This window comes from Melopsittacus undulatus, chromosome Z (genome assembly GCF_012275295.1).
Source record: "Melopsittacus undulatus isolate bMelUnd1 chromosome Z, bMelUnd1.mat.Z, whole genome shotgun sequence".
NCBI classification, from domain to species: domain Eukaryota; kingdom Metazoa; phylum Chordata; class Aves; order Psittaciformes; family Psittaculidae; genus Melopsittacus; species Melopsittacus undulatus.
This window is the reverse complement of record NC_047557.1, coordinates 72,537,463-72,560,662: the sequence shown is the minus strand read 5'-3', so window position 1 is coordinate 72,560,662 and position 23,200 is coordinate 72,537,463. Positions and strand designations below refer to the sequence as shown.

The window sequence follows — 23,200 nt, the reverse complement described above, 5'->3', positions numbered from 1 at the left end:
AAGGTAATTTTAAATAGACAAGTAATGGAGGAAATAATCTCTCCCTTTTTTCTATTATTTCAAAATTTATTTCACATTTCTAGCCACTAGTACTTGAAGACAGAGTCTTGTGTATCTTCAAATCCACCTTTTTGTCAGGACAAAGTAATTGTCTTCTTTCACAGATCTCTCAAAATTATATACATATATATATATATATAAAATATATAATCTTTATAACCCAATACAGCTTCTTTCTATGGCTTTATCAATCTCTTCTAATTCTGCAGAAAGCAACTTCATCTTTCAAATGCATGCTACCTGGAATTATCCCCAAGAGAAGGAGAAACATGGGAAACTAAACGGTGTTTTTGCAATCCAGGTGCACTCCCCAAAACAGGAATTCCTGTTGATAATCTCAAAGATCACCCACACCACACCACTAAAAGAGCTTTCAATACCTGTTCCAATCCAGAGATTCCAATGAGGTGAAATAACATTACTCCAAGTATCCCTGTTTATCCCCTCTGCAGAGCCAACCAGTTGCCATATGGCTCAGGAGTCAATCTATTTTCAAGAGCCTTCACCACCCAGTGCTTAGCCTGACTCAGCAAAGTCGAGATAGCTGACAGTATCCCAGTGAAATCCCCACTGGCTGCTTGTTTCATCCAAGCTCAGGTTATGTCCATCTTACACATGAAGATGTGAATTCTAGTATGGATCAACTTGGATTTGTAACAGAGGGCATCCCAGATTTTTTAAATGCTTTTACAGCAGTTTGCCCAACAGAAAGAAAGCTTCATCTGCTTCTGGGAACCCTTCAGTGATCTACCAGAAGAGATAGTGACCAGTACAAACAGGACATCAGACCATCTGCCTGCAACTCAGAAATTCATTACTCTTTTTTCCACCCCTTGTATCTAATGCAGACCTTTGTTATTACTTAGAAAGAGTTCAACATAAACATACATAGAACATATACTGCACACATTGATATTTTTATATTAATATATTACTCTAGATACATACTCATAAAATACATTATGAAACAACAACTTTTGATCAGGTAGGGGTTCTGTGTCTGCCTGGTAGACAATACCCTCTTTTAAATGACCATATGAATACCTTTCTTTGGCAGTGTCATACTTAGATAATTCCCTGTAAGTACCTTGGTTTTTTTTTAGAAGTGTAATCCAGAATTTCTTTATTTGCTGAACAATTCTTGATTTCTTTTTACAAGATGCACTATGCCATCACAGCAATTAATCCTTAACCTTTCTTTCCTTGTGAATGATAAAGATTGTGTCAGTTTGACCCAGTGAAGTTTTGTTTGTGGACAGCCTCCCTCAGACCTTTGATGAGACTTTGAAGCCTTCTCCCAGATGTTTTCTTAGGGTACTGTAAGCTGTGCAGTGGTAGGCCTGCACACAGAACATCTCTTATACTGACCAGGACTTCCTCATTCTGTCTACAGGTATTTCCTATTGTTCTTTGTCATATGATGCAAGTCAACACACAGGCATTCATTATCAGAAACCTTTCCTCCAATCATTACCCACATGTGTTTCCAAGTTCTGAGCTTCACAACCTCTTCATATAAAACTGTATTATTATAAAAAAAAAAAAAATTTTGACCCTGTCTTGAGGATGAGGCAGCAAAACTGCCTTCTCCCTCCATACACCAATCACTAAAAGCTAATGTATGGTAACAATGGGTTCAGCCATTTTAAATCTAGCTGATTTCTCTAGTAAAGGTTTGTTTCCTACATTTCAATCTCTTTCTCAGTCCTCACATTTTTTCATTTCCTTCTCACACCAAATTGTGTCATTACAAGAACATCATCAACTCAAGCGGAAGAAAGTGCTTGCCAATGGTTAAGTCCCTCAGATGAGCAAAACTTTCTTTCAGATTAATCAATTCCCTGTGAGTAGTGGAAGCCTGGATATGAAAACTAGAGCAGATTTGTCACCTGTCAACACAAAGAAAGCCTTGGAAGCAATACAAAAGATATTTGGACTGTATCTCTCAGAAACACACTGAATTATGACCCTTCTTATACACCAGAAATGTAAGCTTGGAAAGCATCTCAAAAGGACAGAGAAGCTTCTAACATTTAAAATAATGTGATCATTTAATAGAATATGAAAAAAAATAACAATTTTTCTCCTCTCATCTTCAACTATTTCAGCTTTACAGGGTTTTTCTGTATGGGAGGTGTGTTTAAACCTCCAATACAGAAAGGACAGAGTTCAAGGGATGGTGCACAAGATTAGAAAGTTCAGTATGGCAAAGAAATTACCTGGTTCTATGGAGGTACTCAGGGAACTGGTCTCAAATCAGCTGTAAAGCTGAAACCTGTAGTTCTCCACTGAGCATTATGAGATGCCCAGTGTGTGCTGAAAGCCAGATCCCTTACCTTGTCTCGAATCCCTTGTCTCATAACTTCTCTTTCAGCCTCCATCTTGGCATATTTGGCTTTTCTCTCTTCCTCTTGTTGCCTGAGAGCTTCCTGTCGTTCCTCTTCTTTCTTGGCAGCATCTGGGTCTTTCTCCTCATCCCCACCTAGCATCTTCCCCATGTCTTTGGTAGCCCCTAGAGAAAGCACAAGAAAAAGTCAGCCCTGTAAGCATGTGGGAAAACCACAATGATTCCAGCTCTTTCCTTCCCCACAGCCAGGACCTCCTTCTGCTGGAAATGTTTCTCCTTCCACTGTGGGGGAGGCACACTCCACATGGAAGCAGGGGATAGCTAGTGCACCCAGTCTGACCAGGTGGGTTACCTGGCACTGGTGTGAGAAGCAGGGCTGCAAGAGAAAGACACTGCATCTGTAGACTTGCATGAAAGCAACATAATCAGTTTGCAGTCCAGAAATGGGTAAGCTGCCATCCACATGATGTTTTCACTCCATCAGCTCAGCCATAGAATCTTAGAATGGTTAGGGATGGAAAGGACCTTAAGATCATCTAGTTACAACCCCTCTGCCATGGGCAGGGACAACTTACACTAAAACATAAGGCACAAGGCTCCATCCAGCCTGGCCTTGAACACTGCCAGAGATAGAACATTTACCACTTTTTTGCACAACCTGCAAGGGTGCCTCACCACCCTCACAGTAAAGAACTTCTTCTTTTTGTCTAACCTGAAGTTAAGTGGCTGAGGATGGATTTTGGAGGATCTTTAATGCAACAGACAACTGACACATCCAGAAAGGAGTAACACCATTGTTAGGAAAGGAATTTGAAATCTCAGTTGCAGGGATGAGTAATCACAGTCTTAATTGCTGTCAGAAATTACACATCCCATGACAGGTAAGAGCACACAGTATTAGCAGACATTCAGAGCTGCTGATGATTTCAAGGCTCCTGTAACAGACCAGAAGGAAACAGCATCTCTGCATGTCTTTTATTTACACTTGGACACCACTGCCTTTAATGCTTAGTGCGCAGGTAAAATCCTGGCTCTGCCTTGTGCTCTTTCTACCCCTGCATACGCATTGGTCTCAAATTTTCAGTCCCAGTGTGCTTCTGAGCCAGCTCTTTGTTATTGTGCAAAGCCCTTGTACATCCATGCAGATGGAGGTGCCTCCTGATGCACCTGTCCCCAGATGGCTGCATAAATCCAGCTAACCTGTATTTCAGGATTTTTTTTGTTGGCAAATGACTGGCAGAAGTCCAGCTGGGGAGAAAAGATGGTGCTGGGGAAAAGGGGAGGACATTTACCGTCATACTTCACCATCAGGGCACCAGAAGGCTGCAGCAGGACCAGACTTGGTTACAGGATGAAGACACATATCCTTTGGCAGTCATGTTCGACTTTCTCTGGAGCAGGTACACACCCTGCATCATTTACTAAAACAGGTGCCTTTACCCTAAAAGAACACTGTAGGTGGCTGATTCTATATTTAACATCTCTTACCTTGCATAAGGCAGTTATTGGGCCTTTTCAAAGGCTTAGCCTGGAAGGAGATACTGCCAAAGTCCTTTTAAACCATTGCTAGTTGACACCACTGGAGGTTAAATAAAATTAAGAGGTTCTCACAGCCCCTTATCCCTCCCTTATAAATTACTTTTTCATCATTCCAACAGTGCCAGAGGACTGCTCTTGCTCGTGCATTCTACATCAGTTCTTGGGAAAAACATCTACAAGATGATGATCCTCCTGAATTACTCCAGAGATGTCAGTTACCAAGTTAAATACTGACTCTAAAAACCATCAGGGAATTCCTTGGGAGGTGAGCAGATACTATGACTTTACCCCTCCACATTTCTTTTCCACATCATATGGGGTGAGACAGGAAGAGGTTGCCCTGAGAACCTGTGGTTGCCCCATCCCAGGCAGTGCTCAAGGCCAGGTTGGACAGGGCTTGGAGCAATCTGATACAGTGGAAGATATCCTTGCCCGCTGCAGGGGGCTGGAACTGGATGAGCTTTAAGGTTCCTTCCTTTTCCACACCCCTAAATTGAAAGCAGCCCTGAACCAAAAGCAACCCTACAAACCCCAAAAAAGTGACAGAAATGGCCCCTTTATGTCTCCCATACAGAAACATGGAGAAACCGGTCATTTTAGATGTAACAAGATCTGGTTGTATAGAGTTGTTTGTTTTTTTCCCAGGTGGTAAATAATAACAATAAAGATGACCATCTTCATTCAGATAGCTAACCACAAACATTTTGACACTTCCATTCTATTAGGAATACTGGATAAATAGATGGAGACACCCACAGACCGCAAATGATCTCCAACTGGAATATTCATGGTCCATACCCACTGTCACCCTTCCAACCCAAAGCATTCTATGATTCTATGAATCAGATCTTGTCCAACCATTTTGGGCCAAATCCCTTTTGTGTTATGGAGATGCTTCCAAACTGTTCCGCCTGGCTGCTATGACATAAAATTTGTCATCATCACAACCAAAATTGACACAAGTAGGTGAGATTCTTTTAAACAAAATGCAAACTGAACCTCTGTTTGTCTGCTCTTAAAACATTGCACTTTATTTCCAATCTTCCTTCAGTAGTCAGTACATCTGCTGATTAAACCTGAATGAACTATGCTGACTGAGAAAGCAGTTTTCACCACAAGGATGAAATTTGTTCCCAACAGGGATGACACAAGCAGTGTGACTGTAGCTTCTCCCAGGCACTAAATATAGACAAGAAATATCAGGCTCCCAGACTTGTTTTGTTTGGACAGCAATCCTGTTTTGATGTGCTTCCTTCACCCTTATACAAGAAAGAAGTGTTTCCAGCGTATCAGTAACCTCCCCTGCAGATAAGACGAGGTGATAAATGATCACTAAACAGCATTTCATGAAGAAGCTAGTTCAGTCTAAAATAACATGGAAAGTAAGGAGAATGTATCCTAAAGCTAGACCTAACCTATTGATATCTAGAAGTTGTTCGGATTTTTTTACAGTATTAATGCAACACACTTCCATTCCACAATGTCCTGCAAAATCAACTGATTCATCCATGAGTTTTTCTGACTCTCCAAAATGAAACAGCCCCAAACTTAATCCTGATAGTTCATACAGCCATAAGGATAACAAGAGGAATAAAGAATCTCCCATACAAGACTCCAGAATGATCTGAGACCCTTCCCAAGATTACTGCATCCAGCTCTGGAGTCTTCAGTACAGAAAAGACATGGACCTGTTGAAGAGGGTCCAGAGAAGAGACACAAAAATGATCAGAAAGATGGAGCACCTCTGCTATGAGGAAAGGCTGAGAGGATTGTTCGGGCTGGAGAAGACTCCAGGTAGACCTTCTTGTGGCCTCAGTTGTTAAAAGGGGTCTGTAAGAAAAGGGGGGAAAGACTTTTTAGCAGGGCCTGTTGCTTTAGAATGAGGGGTGAAGGTTTTAAACTAAAAGAGAGAGATTCAGGCTGGATGTGAGGAAAAATTTCTTTACAATGAGGGTGGTAAAACACTGGCATGGGTTGCCCAGAGAGATGGTGGATGCACCATCCCTGGAGACATTCAAGGCCAGGCTGGTTGTGCTTGAAGATGTCTCTGCTAATTGCAGGGGGGTTGAACTAGATGACCTTTGAATGTTCCTTAGGGGGATTTACGTATATTGTGAGCTTTTCAAACATCTCCTTTCTTCAGTCTTTCCATCTGTAAAGCAGCCCTAAATCTAGATGCCAGTCTCTCTTGAAGACTGTTTGTTCTTCAGAGGTGCATAATCTAAGGCAGTTTTGATTTCTTACTTTTTTTGAGTCAGCTTCCACCAGACAATGCTTGTCTCAATGCAGAGTTTGGCAGAATCCAATGGAAAGTTATCAGAGTTGACAAGAGCAAAAGATGCCCATGGCAAGGGGGTTGGAACTAGATGATCTTAGGGTCCTTTCCAACCCTAACTATTCAATGATTCTATGTTACAAAAAAACGTGATCCAAAATACCTCTATTCAGACTAGGGCTAGTTCAAGAATCCTAAATTGCATGGACAAAATTTTTTTCTAGTCAAGGATGAGACCAAAACAACCTATCCACAAAGAACCAGTACATACTCTCAACTGATCAGAATAAAGCCTTTGAGTATTCCATACCACTTGGGCAGCCTGGTCTTTCTGTTCCATTGACAAAAAGGGGAAGACAGAGAGGGACCTGGCCATAGGGCACCAGGCCATCGTGTTTTGGAACAAAAATCTTCCTCAATTCAATACAATAAGTCAATACTCTAGGAAGATTTTGTTGTCTGTGTGCACATGAACCTGATGCTCGTTGTGAGTAGAAAATGTAGCCCTACGTCTATTTTTCATGCATTTTCAACTGGAACAAACAATGCTTTTAGGAATATTTTGGAAACCAAAGAGTACAGCTCCATGCTTGCTATAGAAAGCAATTTTACAGCAAATATTTGCACATTTCTTCAGCTATAAGAATGAAGTTGCCTCTGCTATCTGCCTCCTACTCCTTCAAAAAGGAAAAAAAAAATGCAGGGCCTTTTCCTTCTGCAGTTTTATTAGCAAACAGATTACTATTTTTCATAAAAATAGCAAAAGCCACACCATTTATTGCAGCTGAAAAAAGACTCCCGACTTCCTTCTGTTAAGGTTTTAAACATTTACTAAAAATGTGACAGCCCTTCAGGAGGCTATGTGTGATAATCCAAAGTGATATTTGCATGAACAAAATACAGTGTTCATACATTAGTACTGAACAGCTCCAAAGGAATCATAACAATTTATTAATTAACTATAACTAATACACCTACTGAAATGCATTAGTGATTCAACTTTCATAAACAAACAGCTGATGCCAAGTTCACTTCAGGAGCTCACTTGAGAGATCATATCTTTGAAATGCTGTTTCTCTGGTCTTTTTGGTACAGTGGGATCTCTGATAAGGATCATTAACATTGTATTAAATGAAGAAATTCTTAATGAAATTCAAAGCTCAAAGAACTTAATGGAACTCTACTGCCATTTACTTTTTCAGATCCACTCAACACAAGTGTCTTACACAGTGGAGAAGGGGAGTGTTTATATGCATTTCTGCTCCCTGGACCAAACTACAGTTTTAGGATTATTTCCAAGTCAGTGAGATGCCTATCTATTTCAGCATTAAGTTTTCTGATACATCAGAAAAATGTTATTTGAAGGATCCCAGTGAAGTCCACCTGAACACATCAAGTGGTGAGCCTTGAATCATGGGGATTGCACAAATTATGTAGTTGCAGAACACAAATGGGCATGAGGAAAGAGCAGAAAAGGAGCACTCAAAGCCTCAGTTTACACTGTTTATAAATTAAAGATATTGAAAAAAGCTGCACAGGGAGGTATGGATTTTTTTATGATGTTGGCTTTCCTCACACAAATTGGTTAGATTATCTTCCAAATAAATGAGAGTGCAAGACTAGTCTGATCTACCCCTTGCTCCAACGATAAACTTTATGCTGTTCCTGCCAGCCCTTGGTCTCATCTTCTGTCAAAGTATTGCAGAGTTGAAGGCAAAACAGTAAATAAGGCTGTGATCAACAGCTAGCTGGCCACTGTAGTGCTCATTACACTGCAATACAGACTTGGTCTGCTTTTGGTCTTTTCATCCATTTTTCAGGTTGTTGGTCAGCTTACTATTTTCTCAGCATCAGTATTCCTCAACCTACTGGAATTCACTGAATTGGTCCTTTCTGTTCAGTGAGTGCTCATGCTGAGATTTAAAATGTTCCCAGCAGGAAAGACAAAGGTCTGAGGATACCCAGCACCTAGAACAATGGCTTCACTGAGACTTGTCCCATGTAACAAACATGGCACTAAAACAAACATACAGAGGTAATAGTGAGAAGTTATTCACAGAATAAGAAATGTGGCAAGACACAAGATGATTATTTCAGTGATCAAGACATGAGGGTGATCAGAATGGTAACTGTTGCTCAGCTTTCCTTATTTCACATCCTGGAATTATCTACAACACCTTGGTCTGTGTTCATGGTACAACGTGAAAAAACTCTCAGGCCTTGTCATTCCCTTTTTTCTTCAGAAAAGTGTTCTGAACAACAACCATTTGCTTCACTGTCCATAGTTAAACAGATAATCCTTTCTTTTACTATCCCTGGGGTCCTTTGCTTCAGCCATCCCCCCTCCCCAGGCTCAGGTTTATCTGTCTCTGGTATTTTACTTCGGTCTCTCTCCTTCTGAAACCAGTCAGACAAACTGCATTTTCAGAGGTATTCTTGTTGGGAAACAAACTGGTAAGTTGAGCAGACTCTGAGTAAAGGTACTTGAAATATTTAAGGCTATTTGGAGGTATTTGGAACTCCAGCTTTTTGGAGACAAATGCCTCTTCTCACCACTACAGTAGTGTTTTATTTCCTTTACACATCCCTATGCAGCCTTTGAAGGCTAATGTTGAAGAGCCTTTTTAAACTTGGTATAAACCCAAGTGGAATCAAATAGAGCTTTCTAGGAATGATTTTTTTCTGAGGTAGCAATAGGTTCTAACATGTGCAAGAGCAATGTTTCACTCTGCAGGTAAGTACTGAAGCCTAAAACTGAATGAAGTAGATAGCCATGTTAACAGAATAGAATGATTTTCCTATTTCACAAGCTATTGGGGAGTTTTCTTTGGCAGATGAGAGAAAGTATTCTTTTTTAGAGCAAGACTCTGCCAGCCCCATCAGCATAATTTCTAAACTAAAACATTTGTCTCTGCTTTTTCCTCTGCAAAGTCCCATCCTTGCACAGGGGCAATTTCTCTCCAACTGTGATGAGCAGTACAGTACTCGCACAAAACCCAGCATCTAATCTCAAAGGCACTCATGAGTTTGTGCAATAGATAAGTCTCTCTTCTGTTTTCTCTTTCTAGTTGATATTTACCAGTTCAAGTATTTAAGTGAATTCTCTAGCTAGTACATGATTTATTCCTCTGCACTGGTCCTTTCTATTCTGCTTTACCTAGAACAGTGATGTTGCCTATGCCATGTATGTAGAGAAATCAGGTGACATTCTTCGTACCCGATCTGAGACCCGCAGTAACACTAGCCTGGACATATGAGCTTTCTCTTATTTTTCATGGAATCAAAGAATTTTTTAGGTTGGAAGAGACCTGTCAGATCATCAAGTCCACCCTCTACCCCAGGACTGCCAAGGCTGTCACTAAACCATGTCACAAAGGGCCTTATCTACACATCTTTTAAATACCTTCTGTGACACAGTTTGGAGCTGTTTCCTCTTGTTCTGTCACTTGTTCCTTGGGAGAAGAGATCAGCCATCTCCTGGCTCCATCCTCCTTTCAGGCAGCGATAAGGTCCCACCTGAGCCTCCAGAATAAGCACCCCAAGTCCCTCACCTGTTCTCCATCACACTTGTGCTCCAGGCTCTTCAGCAGCTCCATTGCCCTTCTCTGGACCCACTCCAGCACCTCCATGTCTCTCTTGTAGTGAGAGGCCCAGAACTGAACAGGATTCAAGGTGCAGCCTCACCAGTGCCCAGTACAGGGGATGGTCACTGTTCTGGCCCTGCTGGCCACACTACTGCTGATACAACCCAAGATGCTGTTAGCCTTCATGTTTGCCTGGGCACAATCTGGCTGATGTTCAGCTCCATCAATCAGCACCCCCAGGTCCTTTTCCACCAAGCAGCCACAGACTTTTACCGCAAATTCTGTGGCCTTCCAGGTATCATTGAGTAATGAAGTCTCTCCAGAAGCTAAATCAGGTTTGCACTCTTCATCCATCCAGGGCACATTGGTTGAATATCCTCTTAGTACTGGGCGCTGAAGTCTGATAACTGGTTTTGTTTCCAGGTTTTTCCTTTTTCCTCTTGCTTCCTTCTAGCAGGATCTAGCTGGCAGACATTAGGTAAAAGGAGGCTGAGGAACCTGCCTGCTGTGTGCGGTTTTAGTTCTGGGAAAAAAAGATACCTTTCTTCTGCAGCTACAGGACATTGAAGGCTCCTGCTCTGGTGCTCTTTGGCAGTGGACAGAGACAAAATGTGGGATGGGGAAAGGAGAATCAGAATTATAGAATAGCTAGGGTTGGAAAGGACCTTAAGATCATCTAGTTCCAATACCCCTGCCATGGGCAGGGACACCTCACACTCAACCATGTTACTGAAGACTCCATCCAACCTGGCCTTGAACACCACCAGGGATGGAGCATTCACAACCTCCCTGGGCAACCCATTCCACTGCCTCAACACCCTAACAGTAAAGAATTTCTTCCTTGTATCCAAGCTAAACCTCTGCTGTGTAAGTTTGAACCCATTACCCCTTGTCCTATCACTACAGTCCCTAATGAAGAGTCGTTCCCCAGCAGCCTTATAGGCTGGAAGGCTGCTATGAGGTCTCCACGCAGCCTTCTCTTCTCCAGACTGAACAGCTCCAACCTCTCAGCCTGTCTTCATACGGGAGGTGCTCCAGTCCCCTGATCATCTTTGTCGCCCTTCTCTGGACTTGTTCCAACAGTTCCACATCCTTTTCATGTTGAGGACACCAGAACTGAACACAATACTCCAAGTGAGGTCTCACGAGAGCAGAGTAGAGGGGCAGGATCACCTCCTTCGACCTGCTGGTCACGCTCCTTTTGATGTAGCCCAGGATACGGTTGGCTTTCTGGGCTGCGAGTGCACACTGAAGCTGGCTCATGTTCATTTTCTCATTGAATAACATCCCAAAGTCCTTCTCTGCAGGGCTGCTCTGAATCTCTTCTCTGCCCAACCTGTAGCTGTGCCTGGGATTGCTCTGACCCAGGTGTAGGACCTTGCACTTGGCATGTTTAAACTTCATAAGGTTGACATCAGCCCACCTCACAAGCATGTCAAGGTCCCTCTGGATGGCATTCCTTCCCTCCAGCGTATCAACCAAACCACACAGCTTGGTGTCATTGGCAAACTTGCTGAGGGTGCACTCAATCCCACTGTCCATGTCACTGACAAAGATATTAAACAAGACTGGTCCCAACACCAGTCCCTGAGGGACACCACTTGTTATGGATCTTCAGTTGGACGTTGAGCCATTGACCACAACTCTTTGCATGTGATCATCCAGCCAGTTCTTTATCCACCGAGTGGTCCACCTATCAAATTGATGTCTCTCCAATTTAGAGACAAGGATGTCATGTGGAACAGTGCCAAATGCTTTGCACAATCCAGGTAGATGACATCAACTGCTCCACCCCTGCCCATCAGTTCTGTAGCCCCATCATAGAAGGCCACCAAATTGCTCAGGCAGGGTTCCCCTTAGTGAACAAGCCATGCTGGCTGTCACCAAGCACCTTGTTGTTTTTCATGTGCCTTAGCATGCTTTTCAAGAAAATCTGCTCCAAGGTTTTGCCAGGCACAGAGGTGAGACTGACTGGTCTGTAATTCCCCAGGTCATGCATTTTCCCCTTCTTGAAAATGGGGGTTATATTTCCCTTTTTCCAGTCATCATGAACTTCACCTGACTGCCATGATTTTTCAAATATGATGGCCAGTGGCTTTGCAACTTCATTCGCCAGCTCCTTCAGGACCCGCAGATGGATTTCATCAGGTCCCATGGACTTGTGTACATTCAGGTTTTTAAGATGGTCTCGAACAAGATCCTCACCTACAGTGGGCCCAAGTTCTTCATTCTCACAGTCCCTGCATTTGCCTTCCAAGACTTGGGTGGTGTGCTCAGAGCATTTGCCAGTGAAGACAGAGGCAAAGAAGTCATTCAGAACCTCAGCCTTCCCCAAATGCAGGGTAGCCAGTTCTCCTGATAGCTTCTGGCGGGGGGGCCACGTTGTCCCTAGTCTGTCTTTATTTGCAATGTATTCAATGTATTTGGATGTTTCTTTTGGGAATGTCTGTTGGAGTGAAAGCCTATCTTTTACCTTTGGAGGTGTCTGGGCCAGTGAGGTCATGAACTGGGTTTGTTGGGGTCAGTGTGTCCCCAGGCCAAGATATCTTACTCAGAGAGGCTGGCCCACTGGCCCTGCTTATCCTGAGCTTTGCTTGTACACCATCAGATATTCTCTCTCATGACAAGGCTGGAATTGCAGGTGTGCTACTTAAACACATACACACACTGAAGTAAAGCCTGAAATACAGATTATCTTTGAAGTACTGCAGAAAAACATAATTCTTTGAGCTGTTTTTATGGTCTTATCTTCAATGGGACCTGCTTAGGTGAGCTCATGTCTTTTCCAGACAGCCTGTTTGCAAACAGGAGTAGTACTTTTACCAGTGACTGAAGTAATAATGAGCCTTTCCTAAGGGTCTTGTGTGTCTAAAAAGGCAATGGTAGAAGTGCTTCAGCATGGTTTGTGACGTACAATGATGCACTCAGATGAAAAGTAAACCAATCTCCTGCAGAATGTGAGATGTGTGTGTGTGTGGAACTGACACATTTTTAACCTTTCAAAACCAAACTGCAGCACACTGTGAAAAGACAGCTGTACTGGCCACAGGTTTTTTCTGCTGCAAAACTTTCCCCCAGGTCAGAGGTAGATGATAACCCTCCTGCAGCTTCTGTCTTCCCACATTTGTGTTGTACATTTGTCTCAATCATCTCACCATGTACCACCATCTTGTGGTTCCTGACATGAAATGGTGTCATCCTCTGTATCTTGGCTGTTTGGTATACAATACACTTAATGTATCAGAAAATAATTGTTTGTGCTGCCTTGTAGGCTTAATGAGAAGTCACAGAGCAGAAAGGGAATGAATGAAATTCCATCTATTTCAACTAGGAAGTATGCTTATTTTTTACAACAGAGGATGTTTGGAAGCTCATGAATCACCTGGAGTGAATATTTCACTGCACAGAGATTTTAAGTATATTAAATCAAAAGTGCGCAGCACAATAAGAAGTAAGAATAACACCAGCTCTCATGCATACAAATTACATACCACTGTCAGGCCAAAACCAGAATTTGTTCTTTCACAAATTAGTCTTGAAATGCAGGACCTGCTTCAGCCTGGGAAAGTTCTATCAGGTCATTCTGAATGACAGATACCTGTTGGCCAAGTAGTTGTTTCTAGTTTGTCACAAAATGGAAATCGTGTTTGGCAATTGAAAAATATGAAACAAAACCAATAACAGACAACAAGGCTCAGTGCTGGGTCCTGCAGTTTGGTCATACCAACCCCATGCAATGCTACCAGCTTAGGGACAAGTGGCTGGAAAGCTGCCCAGAGGAAAAGGACCTGCTGCTGTTTGACAATAGCTGAACATGAGCCAGGAGTAAGCCCAGACAGCCAGAAAGGCCAACAGCATCCTGGCCTGTATCAGAAATAGTGTGGCCCGCAGGGCCAGGGCAGTGATCTTCTGTCAGCACTGCCAAGTCCTATGGTTTGTGAACACTTCCAGGAACAGTGATCCCACCACTGCCCTGGGCAGCCTGTTCCAATGCCTGACCACACTTTCAAGGAAGAAATTGTCCCTAATATCCAGTCTAAACCTCCCGTAGTGCAGATTAAGGCCATTTCCTCTCATCGTATCACTTGCTCCTTGAGAGAAGAGACCAGCCATCTCCTGGTTTCATCCTCCTTTCAGGCAGTTGTAGAGAGCTATATAGAGAGCCCACTGAGCCTTCTCTTCTCCAGACTAAACACCCCCAATTCCCTCACATGCTCCTCACAAAAGCCACATTATTTCTGATAAAAGCCAGAATGTGCTTGGGGAATGGTTGGACTTCATGATCTTAAAGGTCTTTTCCAACCTAATTGACACCCTTGTGTCCTGCCTAATGGCAGGAAGACATATTGCTGCATGAGGGCACTGGGACTGGCCATGAGCTAAACCATCACTGAAACACAACATCCTCCCACACCAAAGTTCTAAACAGACTGCAGTCAAATCAACAGTCATTACAAGCCTTTCCTATGCAGTTGAGTTATTGTGACAAAATATCATCGTGAGCCTCTACATAGCAGCAAGGGGTGTAGCAGCTGTAATATATTCTACCTGGTGAAATCACTGACTTATCAGAAAAGGTAGGAACTCCTCAGACATAACTAATACAACTTCACTTATTTTCTTAGTATATATCAAGAAATGTGGATGCTTGCTAACAGCAGCATAGCAATACACTGGTGCTGTGATGCTTCTTGGTAGCTATGGTGGTATCACTTGGGTGTTACTTAGCGAACAGAGAAAAATTTTATTTGGAATGGGCTGTTACTCAAATAAGGTGCTTGTAAACTTCATCTTATTGCATACAATCAAGTTCTGCTTGATTTGAAATGTATTTTCTCCCAGTGGTTTGTCATGTTTTCTCAAGCCTGGGGGTCAGTTGGCAGGCTGAGCATTTGAAGAGATGAATTTTCATGAGAAGCTGTGGAGCTTCCATAGTCAAGAAATAACAGTGATTGCAGACACACCATGCCCAGAAATAAACTCTTTAAGTCTGTGTTGCTCCCAGCAGTTTCTTCATACAGGCACAGACAGAAACACAATATATAAACTTACACACACACAAATATTGTATATGTTGGTCAGACTAGATTTCTCTCCTCTCTGTAACTTGAGCTATTTGAGTCCTTTGTGAGAGTTTAATCTAGGATGGGACACTGATAGAACATAAATAAAACCCCAGATAGAAAAATCTATCTGGAAAATTAAATTCAGATAGTAAAAGGCAAACTATGCCTCCAGGAGTTTCAGAACAGAAGATATCAGAAACTTCCCTCAATTAAAAAAATAAAAAACTACTTCACAAATATGACTTCTGAAATCATCCATGTCGTAACCCCAGCAGCCTTATTAACAACATTTGAGGTGATTGAATTCTTTGTCAATGCCTGAAAAGTTTCTTTGACAAAAGGAGTTGTATGGTATGTTTCATAATCCCTTGCACAGCTCTGCCAAAACTGGTTCAGAGTCAGCCAATGGTCTACACACATCTCTCTGCAGCACAGGAACAGTATAATTTGCAATTCCTTTTGCATGGAGATGTGAATGAGGAGTTTCAGGCTCCAGGGCTTCCTTGGTAACACGAAGGCAGATGAGTTTAAACTTATACAAGGGGAGTTCAGGTTAGATATAAGGAAAAAGTTCTTTACTGTCAGGGTGGTGAGGCACTGGCACAGGTTGCCCAAAAAAGTGGTAAAAGCCCCATCCCTGGCAGTGTTCAAGGCCAGGTTGGTCAAAGCCTTGAGCAATATGCTCTAGTGTGAGGCATCCCTGCCAGTGCAAGGGGGTCGGAACTAGGTGATCTTAAGGTGCTTTCCAACCGAAAACATTCTGTGATTCTCTAATTCTGTGCTTCTGTAAGTGTGTTTTTGACTTCACATGAGACGTGCTTCAAAGCCCTGCCCTAATTGACTTTCTCAGCAAGAAATCTCTGTGTTAGCTGCTACAGAGACTTCAGCCATCCCATCCTCTGGGGTCACTTGCCTGCATCCCTCCAGTAGTCACGCCTGGTCTGACTTCTCCCTGTCATTCATTCCTGAGCTTTCCTATCACCATGGCTTGAGGGAGCTACCTCCATGCTATCATTGAGCTAGTAATAGAATCAGAATAGCTTGAGTTGGAAAGGACCTTAGAGCTTATGTAATCCAGCACTCCTCTAACAAGCAGAGACATCTTCAGCTAGGTCGGGTTCACAGAATCACAGGATCACAGAATCACAGATTTGTTGGGTTGCCCATAACCCCCTCCAGCCTGGCCTTGAATGTCTCAAGGGATGGTGTATCCATCATCTCTCTGGGCAACCTGTTCCAGTATTTTACTACCTTCATTGTAAAACTTACTTCCTCACATTGACCCTGAATCTCACTCTTTTAGTTTAAAACCTTCACCCCTCATCCTGTCACAACAGGCCCTGCTATCTTACTGTTGTGGTTTAAAACCTCACCTCAGTCTCCCACAGTACCACACACCCCTTTTCAACCCCCACCTCCCCACTCCCGGAGGGATGGGGAGGAGAACCAGAGGAATATAACTCCCACGGATTGAGAGAAAACCAATCCAGCAATTAAGGTATAATAAAAATCACTACTGCTACCACTAATAAATCAATGTTAGAGGAAATAAACAAGGAGAGGGAATACAATACCACCCGCCGAAACGAGCCCAACCCGGAAGAGAGCTAACCCCCCCGCTTCCAGCCAACTTTCAGTTACCTCCCTGAGAATGATGTGCTGTGGTATGGAATACCTCTTTGGCTAGGCCAGGCGCCCTATCTCTCCCTTCTCCCGGCCTCCCATCCTCCCTGGCAGAGCACGAGCTTAGAAAAGGCCTTGGACAAAACCAAACATTTAAGCAGTAACTCAAAACATACACGCCACCAGCAACTGCTCCCAGCCCAAAAGTTAAAACACAGCACTGCACCAGCTACCAAGAAGGAGAAAAACTGACTGCCACTGCTGAACCCATGACACTTACAGACCCCTTGTAAGAATTGAAAGGTCACAGGAAGGTCTACCCGGAGTCTTCTCCAGGCTGAACAACCTTCTCAGCCTTTCCTCATAGCAGAGGTGCTCCGTCTCTGTGACTGTTTTCGTGGCCATCCTCTGGACCCTCTCCAAAAGGTCTATGTCTTTCCTGGCAAAGAAGCCCTGCAGATGCTTCCAGCCCATTTTCAGCTTCTGCTTTCCACTGTCTCTGATTCACACAGAAGTTACACAGCGTGAATGGTCTCAATCTCTACCACCATACACTCAACTTGCAACCTTTCCACTGGAGGAAGAGTGAAACTTTAGGGCAATTATTTTCTGGAGAGAGTTGACAATGTGCTGCTACCTGTAGGCAAGCTTGGAATCATAGAATGATTTGGGTTGGAAAGGACCTTAAGATTACCCAATTGCAACTCCCCTGCCACAGGCAGGGACAGCTTCCACTAAACCAGGTTGCTTCAAGCCCCATCCAACCTGGCCTAGAACACAGAATGCATCACAGAATATTCCAATCTGCTGAAACAGATGTGAAATGGATAAACCAGGTCATGAAAGAACTAGCACATTCTCCCCAGTGTTTTTTAAGTACTGTTGCCTGTCCAGTGGCTGTGGTCTTGTTGCTACTATGGAACCTAGCAAGAAGGTTTCCTGGCTTTTTCAAGGATTCCACGCAGGTCACAAAATGGACTATTTTCAGAAAGCTGCAAAACCAAAAAGATCCCCAAAAAGTGGAGAGGAAGCAATACTGGAGCAGTCGGACCCTGCTGAGTTCAAAGATTACAAGAGATCTGAGAAGCCAAAATTTTGTCATAGGAAACAAAGACTGAAGTTTTATTATCCTGAGACATATGGCTTTATTCATAGAAGAGTAATAAAAAAAATCACAGTGGTATGGCAGTTGTTAACATATTGCATTGGTTCATATTCTAGCAGTCTTTAAGTGCAAATGGAAGGCTGAAAATACATTTGCAGAAACTAGAGAATAAAAAAATAAACTAAGATAAATAATTGTCTTAATGTCTGACTTGAACAGAAGTTCTCTGAGCTGTTGTTCATGCTTGAAGTCTGATAACTGGGTAAGATGTGTGAGGTTATTTTCAGTACTGTCATTGTTGGGTTATTCTGTAGTGATTGTATCTCACCTAGAAACATTAAAATCTGGCAAGTAGACTCAGTAAGAAATGTTTGATGTGCAAGTCCTTCGAAGTCTGTATCCATAGGAGGGGGACCTGAAGAAGTTGTCTTCACAAGCACGTAGCTGGAGAGTGACAGAATCTGGACTCCTATGACTCCTCATTCAGTAAATGCAGCTCTTGTATTTGGCCTGGCTATTGTCTCTTGTCAAATGCACCACACTCTGGTTTAGCCTTTAATCTTGATTAACACAACTCTATCCTTCCACTAGCTTCCTTTCTACCAAGGTGACTTACCCTTTGGTCACTGTCTGTTTTTCAATAATCCCATCACACACAGTCTGTGACTCAGAAATTTGAACTTCTCAAAAAAAAAAAAACAAACAAAAAACTTTGCATTTTTTTCCTAATAGACTGTGAGCAGTAAATCTATTCTGACATCCAGAACACCATCTCTCAGGACTAAGAACATCCCAAGGTAAATCTATTTCCTTCAAATATCTGGAAGAAGAGAAAATATCTTCTACCCCCAAACCAATGAAGGTAGCATTTCTGTTGCACATGTTCTTACCCTGGAGGTAGGTGTTCTCTTTCTCCCAACATTTGTTATTCTGGGTCCTGCAGACCTCAGTGGGTAACCCTCAAATAAAAGTCTGCTGCTTCTTTTTATATTGACAGAAATCAATTCATGAGATAGTTCCTAAGGCAGGTTTTATCATTTTCTGACAAATGTAAGACAGCCTAGCTACCCGACACTACTGAAGTCTGTATCCTAGGCTGTTCTGCAGATGCCAAGAGAAGCCTTCTCATTTTTAAAAGCAAAAGTTACAAATGTAGCTTAAGCGAGAAAGAACCATACACCTGAAGCACAATCCAAACCTTGGCCACACACTAACCCAATACCAAAGACAGCAATTGCCTGTCAACCAGCACGAAAAAATTAAGAGAAACACAGTAGCACTATTACTATATTCAAAAGAACTTCCATTTATAAATTAATCTAAATATTTACCTCATCTGAAAGGAAGAACAGGAATTTCCTTCCTGTGAGACAGAACATCAAAGGACTCAGTGAACTATCCCAAGGCAAGACTATCAGGATGAGAGGCTACAATGGCTGCCCAGCCTGCCTTTAACTTCTGTGGGCTTCTATCAGGACCAGGTTACATAAACCTCTCTCATATAACATAAGCAGGCTGCATAAACCTGAACCATATAAAATCCTGACTCTTGATGCATCAGTCTGAAGAGAACCCACACACACAGAGTTTTGTACTGGGTGCCTTTTTCATATAGAATAATAGAATAGATTCATAGAACAGTTAAGGTTGGAAAGGACCTTAAGATCATCTAGTTCCAACACCCCTGCCATGGGCAAGGACACCTCACACTAAACCATGCCACCCAAGGCTCTGTCCAACCTGGCCTTGAACACTGCCAGGGATGGAGCATTCACAACTTCCCTGGCCAACTCATTCCAGTGCCTCAACACCCTGACAGTAAAGAATTTCTTCCTTATATCCAATCTAGACTTCCTCTGTTTAAGTTTGAGCCCATTACCCCTTGTCCTGTTACTAGAGTCCCTCCCCAGCATCCATGTAGTCCCCCTTCAGATATTGGAAGGCTGCTCTGAGGTCTCACGCAGCCTTCTCTTCTCCAGACTGAACAGCTCCAACTTTCTCAGCCTGTCTTCATACGGGAGGTGCTCCAGTCCCCTGATCATCCTCGTGGCCCTCCTCTGGACTTGTTCCAACAATTCCATGTCCTTTTGATGCTGAAGACACCAGAACTGCACACAATACTCCAAGTGAGGTCTCATGAGAGCAGAGTAGAGGGGCAGGATCACCTCCTTCGACCTGCTGGTCACATTCCTTTTGATGCAGCCCAGGATATGGTTGGCTTTCTGGGCTGTGAGTGCACACTGCTGGCTCATGTTCATTTTCTCATTGACCAACACCCTCAAGCCCTTCTCCTCAGGGCTGCTCTGAATCTCTTCTCCACCCAACCTTTAGCTGTGAGCCTGCTACCTCTTGCACATCCTGGTGTCTTGTTCAGTCTTCATCATAGTAAGACCTTCACAACCCTTCTAGAACATACAGATCTCAGGACAAAAGTTCTTAAAACAAGGAAGGCAAAATTTCTTGCAAAGTTTTATATTTATTTACTTCAGAAGGCAAAAGGCCTAGGTGCTGTTAAACACCAAGGAACTAAAGGCCTCTTGCAATTGGTTGTCCAAAATGTGTTTGTTCTATTTTCAGTCTTCCATCAGTACTAATTTCTTTCACTCTTCTTAATATATAGGTCATGCCTCCTATTGATCCATGCATTTTTCAGCATGACATTGAGTTACCTTCATCTATAGGATTACTCAGAAAAGGTCAAGGGATAAGAAGATAATTGGGCAAGAAAAATAATTTATGTTATTTCTAGACTTTTTTTTTCACTTGCAGGAGAATCAAAAGAAAATTGAAAGATACAAAACACTTTTGAACCAGAAGAAAATATTTTTTGGAAACATTTCTATAGAAGATTTTTAAACATTGCCAGATTTGAGATTTCACATCTTTATTTATGGATGAATGATGAAGAAAGTGAGATTTTAATGGCTCACAGCTCTTGATAAACTTCAACTTGCAGAAATATTACATAAATGAAAGAGCCTACAATGTAATCCTAAAGCAAAACATACTCTTATAAATGCTTTTCTAGTGAAAAAGACAAGGAAACAGTCGTGTAAGGCTGTTGCTCTTACTCTTTGAAATAATTTGGGTTTACATGGGAACAGCTTGTTAATCTACATTGCTCTATTCACCCTGCATTCATTACTTTCATGAATATTATCTTCTCTTGCACTCCAGAGCAAATATTATAAACAGTGGTCAGGATTGCTCAGACACCAACTATACTTCATGGAAACAGTTTTCTCTTTGGTAACTTCTCTCTATTGCTGTAAGCCTACTATGGCTATTCTCCAGAGGCGCTTTGTTCCTCTTGCTGTCCTGCAGATTGAAGGGTATAGCAGGAAGGTACCCTTAAGCACCTCAACCGCAAGTCTTCCTTTAAGAGCCACAGCCACAGCAGCTGCCTTATCTGAGCAACAGAAAAGTCAGGGTTTGAAAGGGTTCCGAGGGAACAGCCATGCCCAAAAGTTTGATTACTACACTATGGTGGGCAAGGAGTATAGCATACACTTATAGCATATTTGCTGCTACATATCCTAGCAGCAGATCCAGCACAATCAACAGCATCCTTCTCTTCCTGAAGCATTTTAAGGTAGGGAAGGGTGGTATACCTCTTAGCTGTGATGAATGGACCACCATATTCATTTGGTGTATAAAATGACTGCCTCATAATCTGAGATTCCAACATCATGCTAAAAACCTGTATTTGTTTCTTGTGATTTTTATGCAGGCACAGTCTTTTGGAACCTTGTATTCACAGATCTGCAACTGAACTATTACCAGACTGATTGTTTCACATTAGAAGTGTGCAATATTCAATGTCTTGTCATGTAGCTTAATACTATCATGGAAGCATCACAATGAGATCTCTTACATAGAGGAAAGATGACTGGTAAATTCTCTTTTTCCTTTTTTTTTCCCCCAGCACATCCCTTCTGAACTACATTGAATGCATTATGTCTCAATATGTCATTACTGCAAAATGGAACCAGAAATAGTGTGATGCAGACTAAAGAATGGAGCAATTGGAAGATAACATGATACTTTGGCAATAGCTGACTTTGAATAGGTTATTCTGTATCTCTGAGTTTGACCCTGATGATCCTGCCTCTTATGTAGACTCAGGAAGAATCCACACAGCACATTAGCTACACTGACCTCTCTTTGCTTTGAACCTGAGCACTGAAGTATTTGCAGTAGTTAGGAAGAAAGAATACTGTTGTTAGATGTCAGGCCAGTATTTTTGGGGCCAGTATTTTTGGTGCCAGCAGAGATCCTGTACACACCTAGATGTGTGCTCATAATAGTGGCTGGTGCATCTGGACAAACATAGCTAGGAGGTATCAGGGGGAGATCCTCCACCAAACTCCTTCCCAGCTCATAGTGATGTTAGCAGTGCTGAATCCACGCAGCTCTCAGTCAGTTGGGAATCCTCTGGCTACCCAAACCATTAAAGAGAGAGAATGAAAGTTCCTAACAGCATCTCAATACAGCTGTGGCTATCTACAAATGGTCATCAGTACACAGAACCAGTTTACTGTACTTTAGGAGTGTTATCTTTCCCTGCCAAAGAGAGAAAATAACTGGCTTGTACTACTTGCTTTCCATGGTAGAATGTAGAATTAGCATGTCATATAAAGCCCTTACCCCTAGAGGGAGAACTGCTATTACACCACTTTGCCATTGCCCATGCCCACAAACCTTGAGACCTAAGGAAGATCAGGGACCAAATATAAAGGTCTCAGTACCAAAAAGAAAACATGATATGTACAGACTCCAACCCCTCAGGCTTCAAAGGAATTAAGCTGGTACAGGAGAAAGAGACTTGTCTTAACTCCATTGTTATAAATACAGTAAAGACGCTTCTGCAGTGCAATCCTGCGCTGACAAGCACATACATGTTATGGGGAAATAAATTCAGTCTTCTGTACAATTAGTACTTGCTCTGGAATCAACAGCCACAGGAGCAAGGCTGACATTTCCAACCGTAACTATTCTATGATTCTATGACAGCATGGCAGCATACTTTCAAGGCTACAGCTTGCTTGCTATTACAGACCAACATGTGGCCTGCCATACTTGGCTCTATTCTTCCTGACCCGTAATGCTGTAGTGATACAGAGACCATATGCAGTGGAAATGAGGCAAAGGCACATTAAAAGCTTTATATAGAGAAACAAGCACTGTTCATATCAATAGCCAATTAAATATATTTAAGATCTTCACCTACAACCTACAACTAGAACTGCAGGAATAAGGAAGGCATCAAGAAGGACGGTTTCAGCACTGAGATGCTTCACAAATGCGGTACAGAAAAACTAGTAGGAGGGACTGTTATCTTCAATCCATCTATAATCTCAGCTGCAACTGGATTCAGTCTCATTTTTGCAGACAGATGGGCTGCAATACTGAGAAGCTGCACATTTTTTCCTGTGAAAAGTTGTGAGCTCACCATTTACTCTATGCATGGGGAAAAAAAGGATTAAAAAAAAAAGGAAAAGATTTAAAGAGACTATATTCTCAGCTACAGGAAGTTAATATCCTTTAAATTAAGTCAAAAGAAACTTGCTGATCAAAGATTAGAAAGAACTTCTAGTAGTA

General features: G+C 42.3%; 1 protein-coding gene across 1 annotated transcript in view; it reads right to left on the bottom strand.

Annotated features, from left to right (window-relative positions):
- LOC101877377 (complexin-1) overlaps nt 1–23,200 on the bottom strand; it is a 111,963-nt gene that overhangs the window by 41,271 nt on the left and 47,492 nt on the right. The window contains exon 2 of the mRNA XM_005143447.1: nt 2,397–2,572. Coding sequence (XP_005143504.1) covers nt 2,397–2,572 — 176 coding nt within the window. The remainder of the gene's footprint in view (nt 1–2,396; nt 2,573–23,200) is intronic.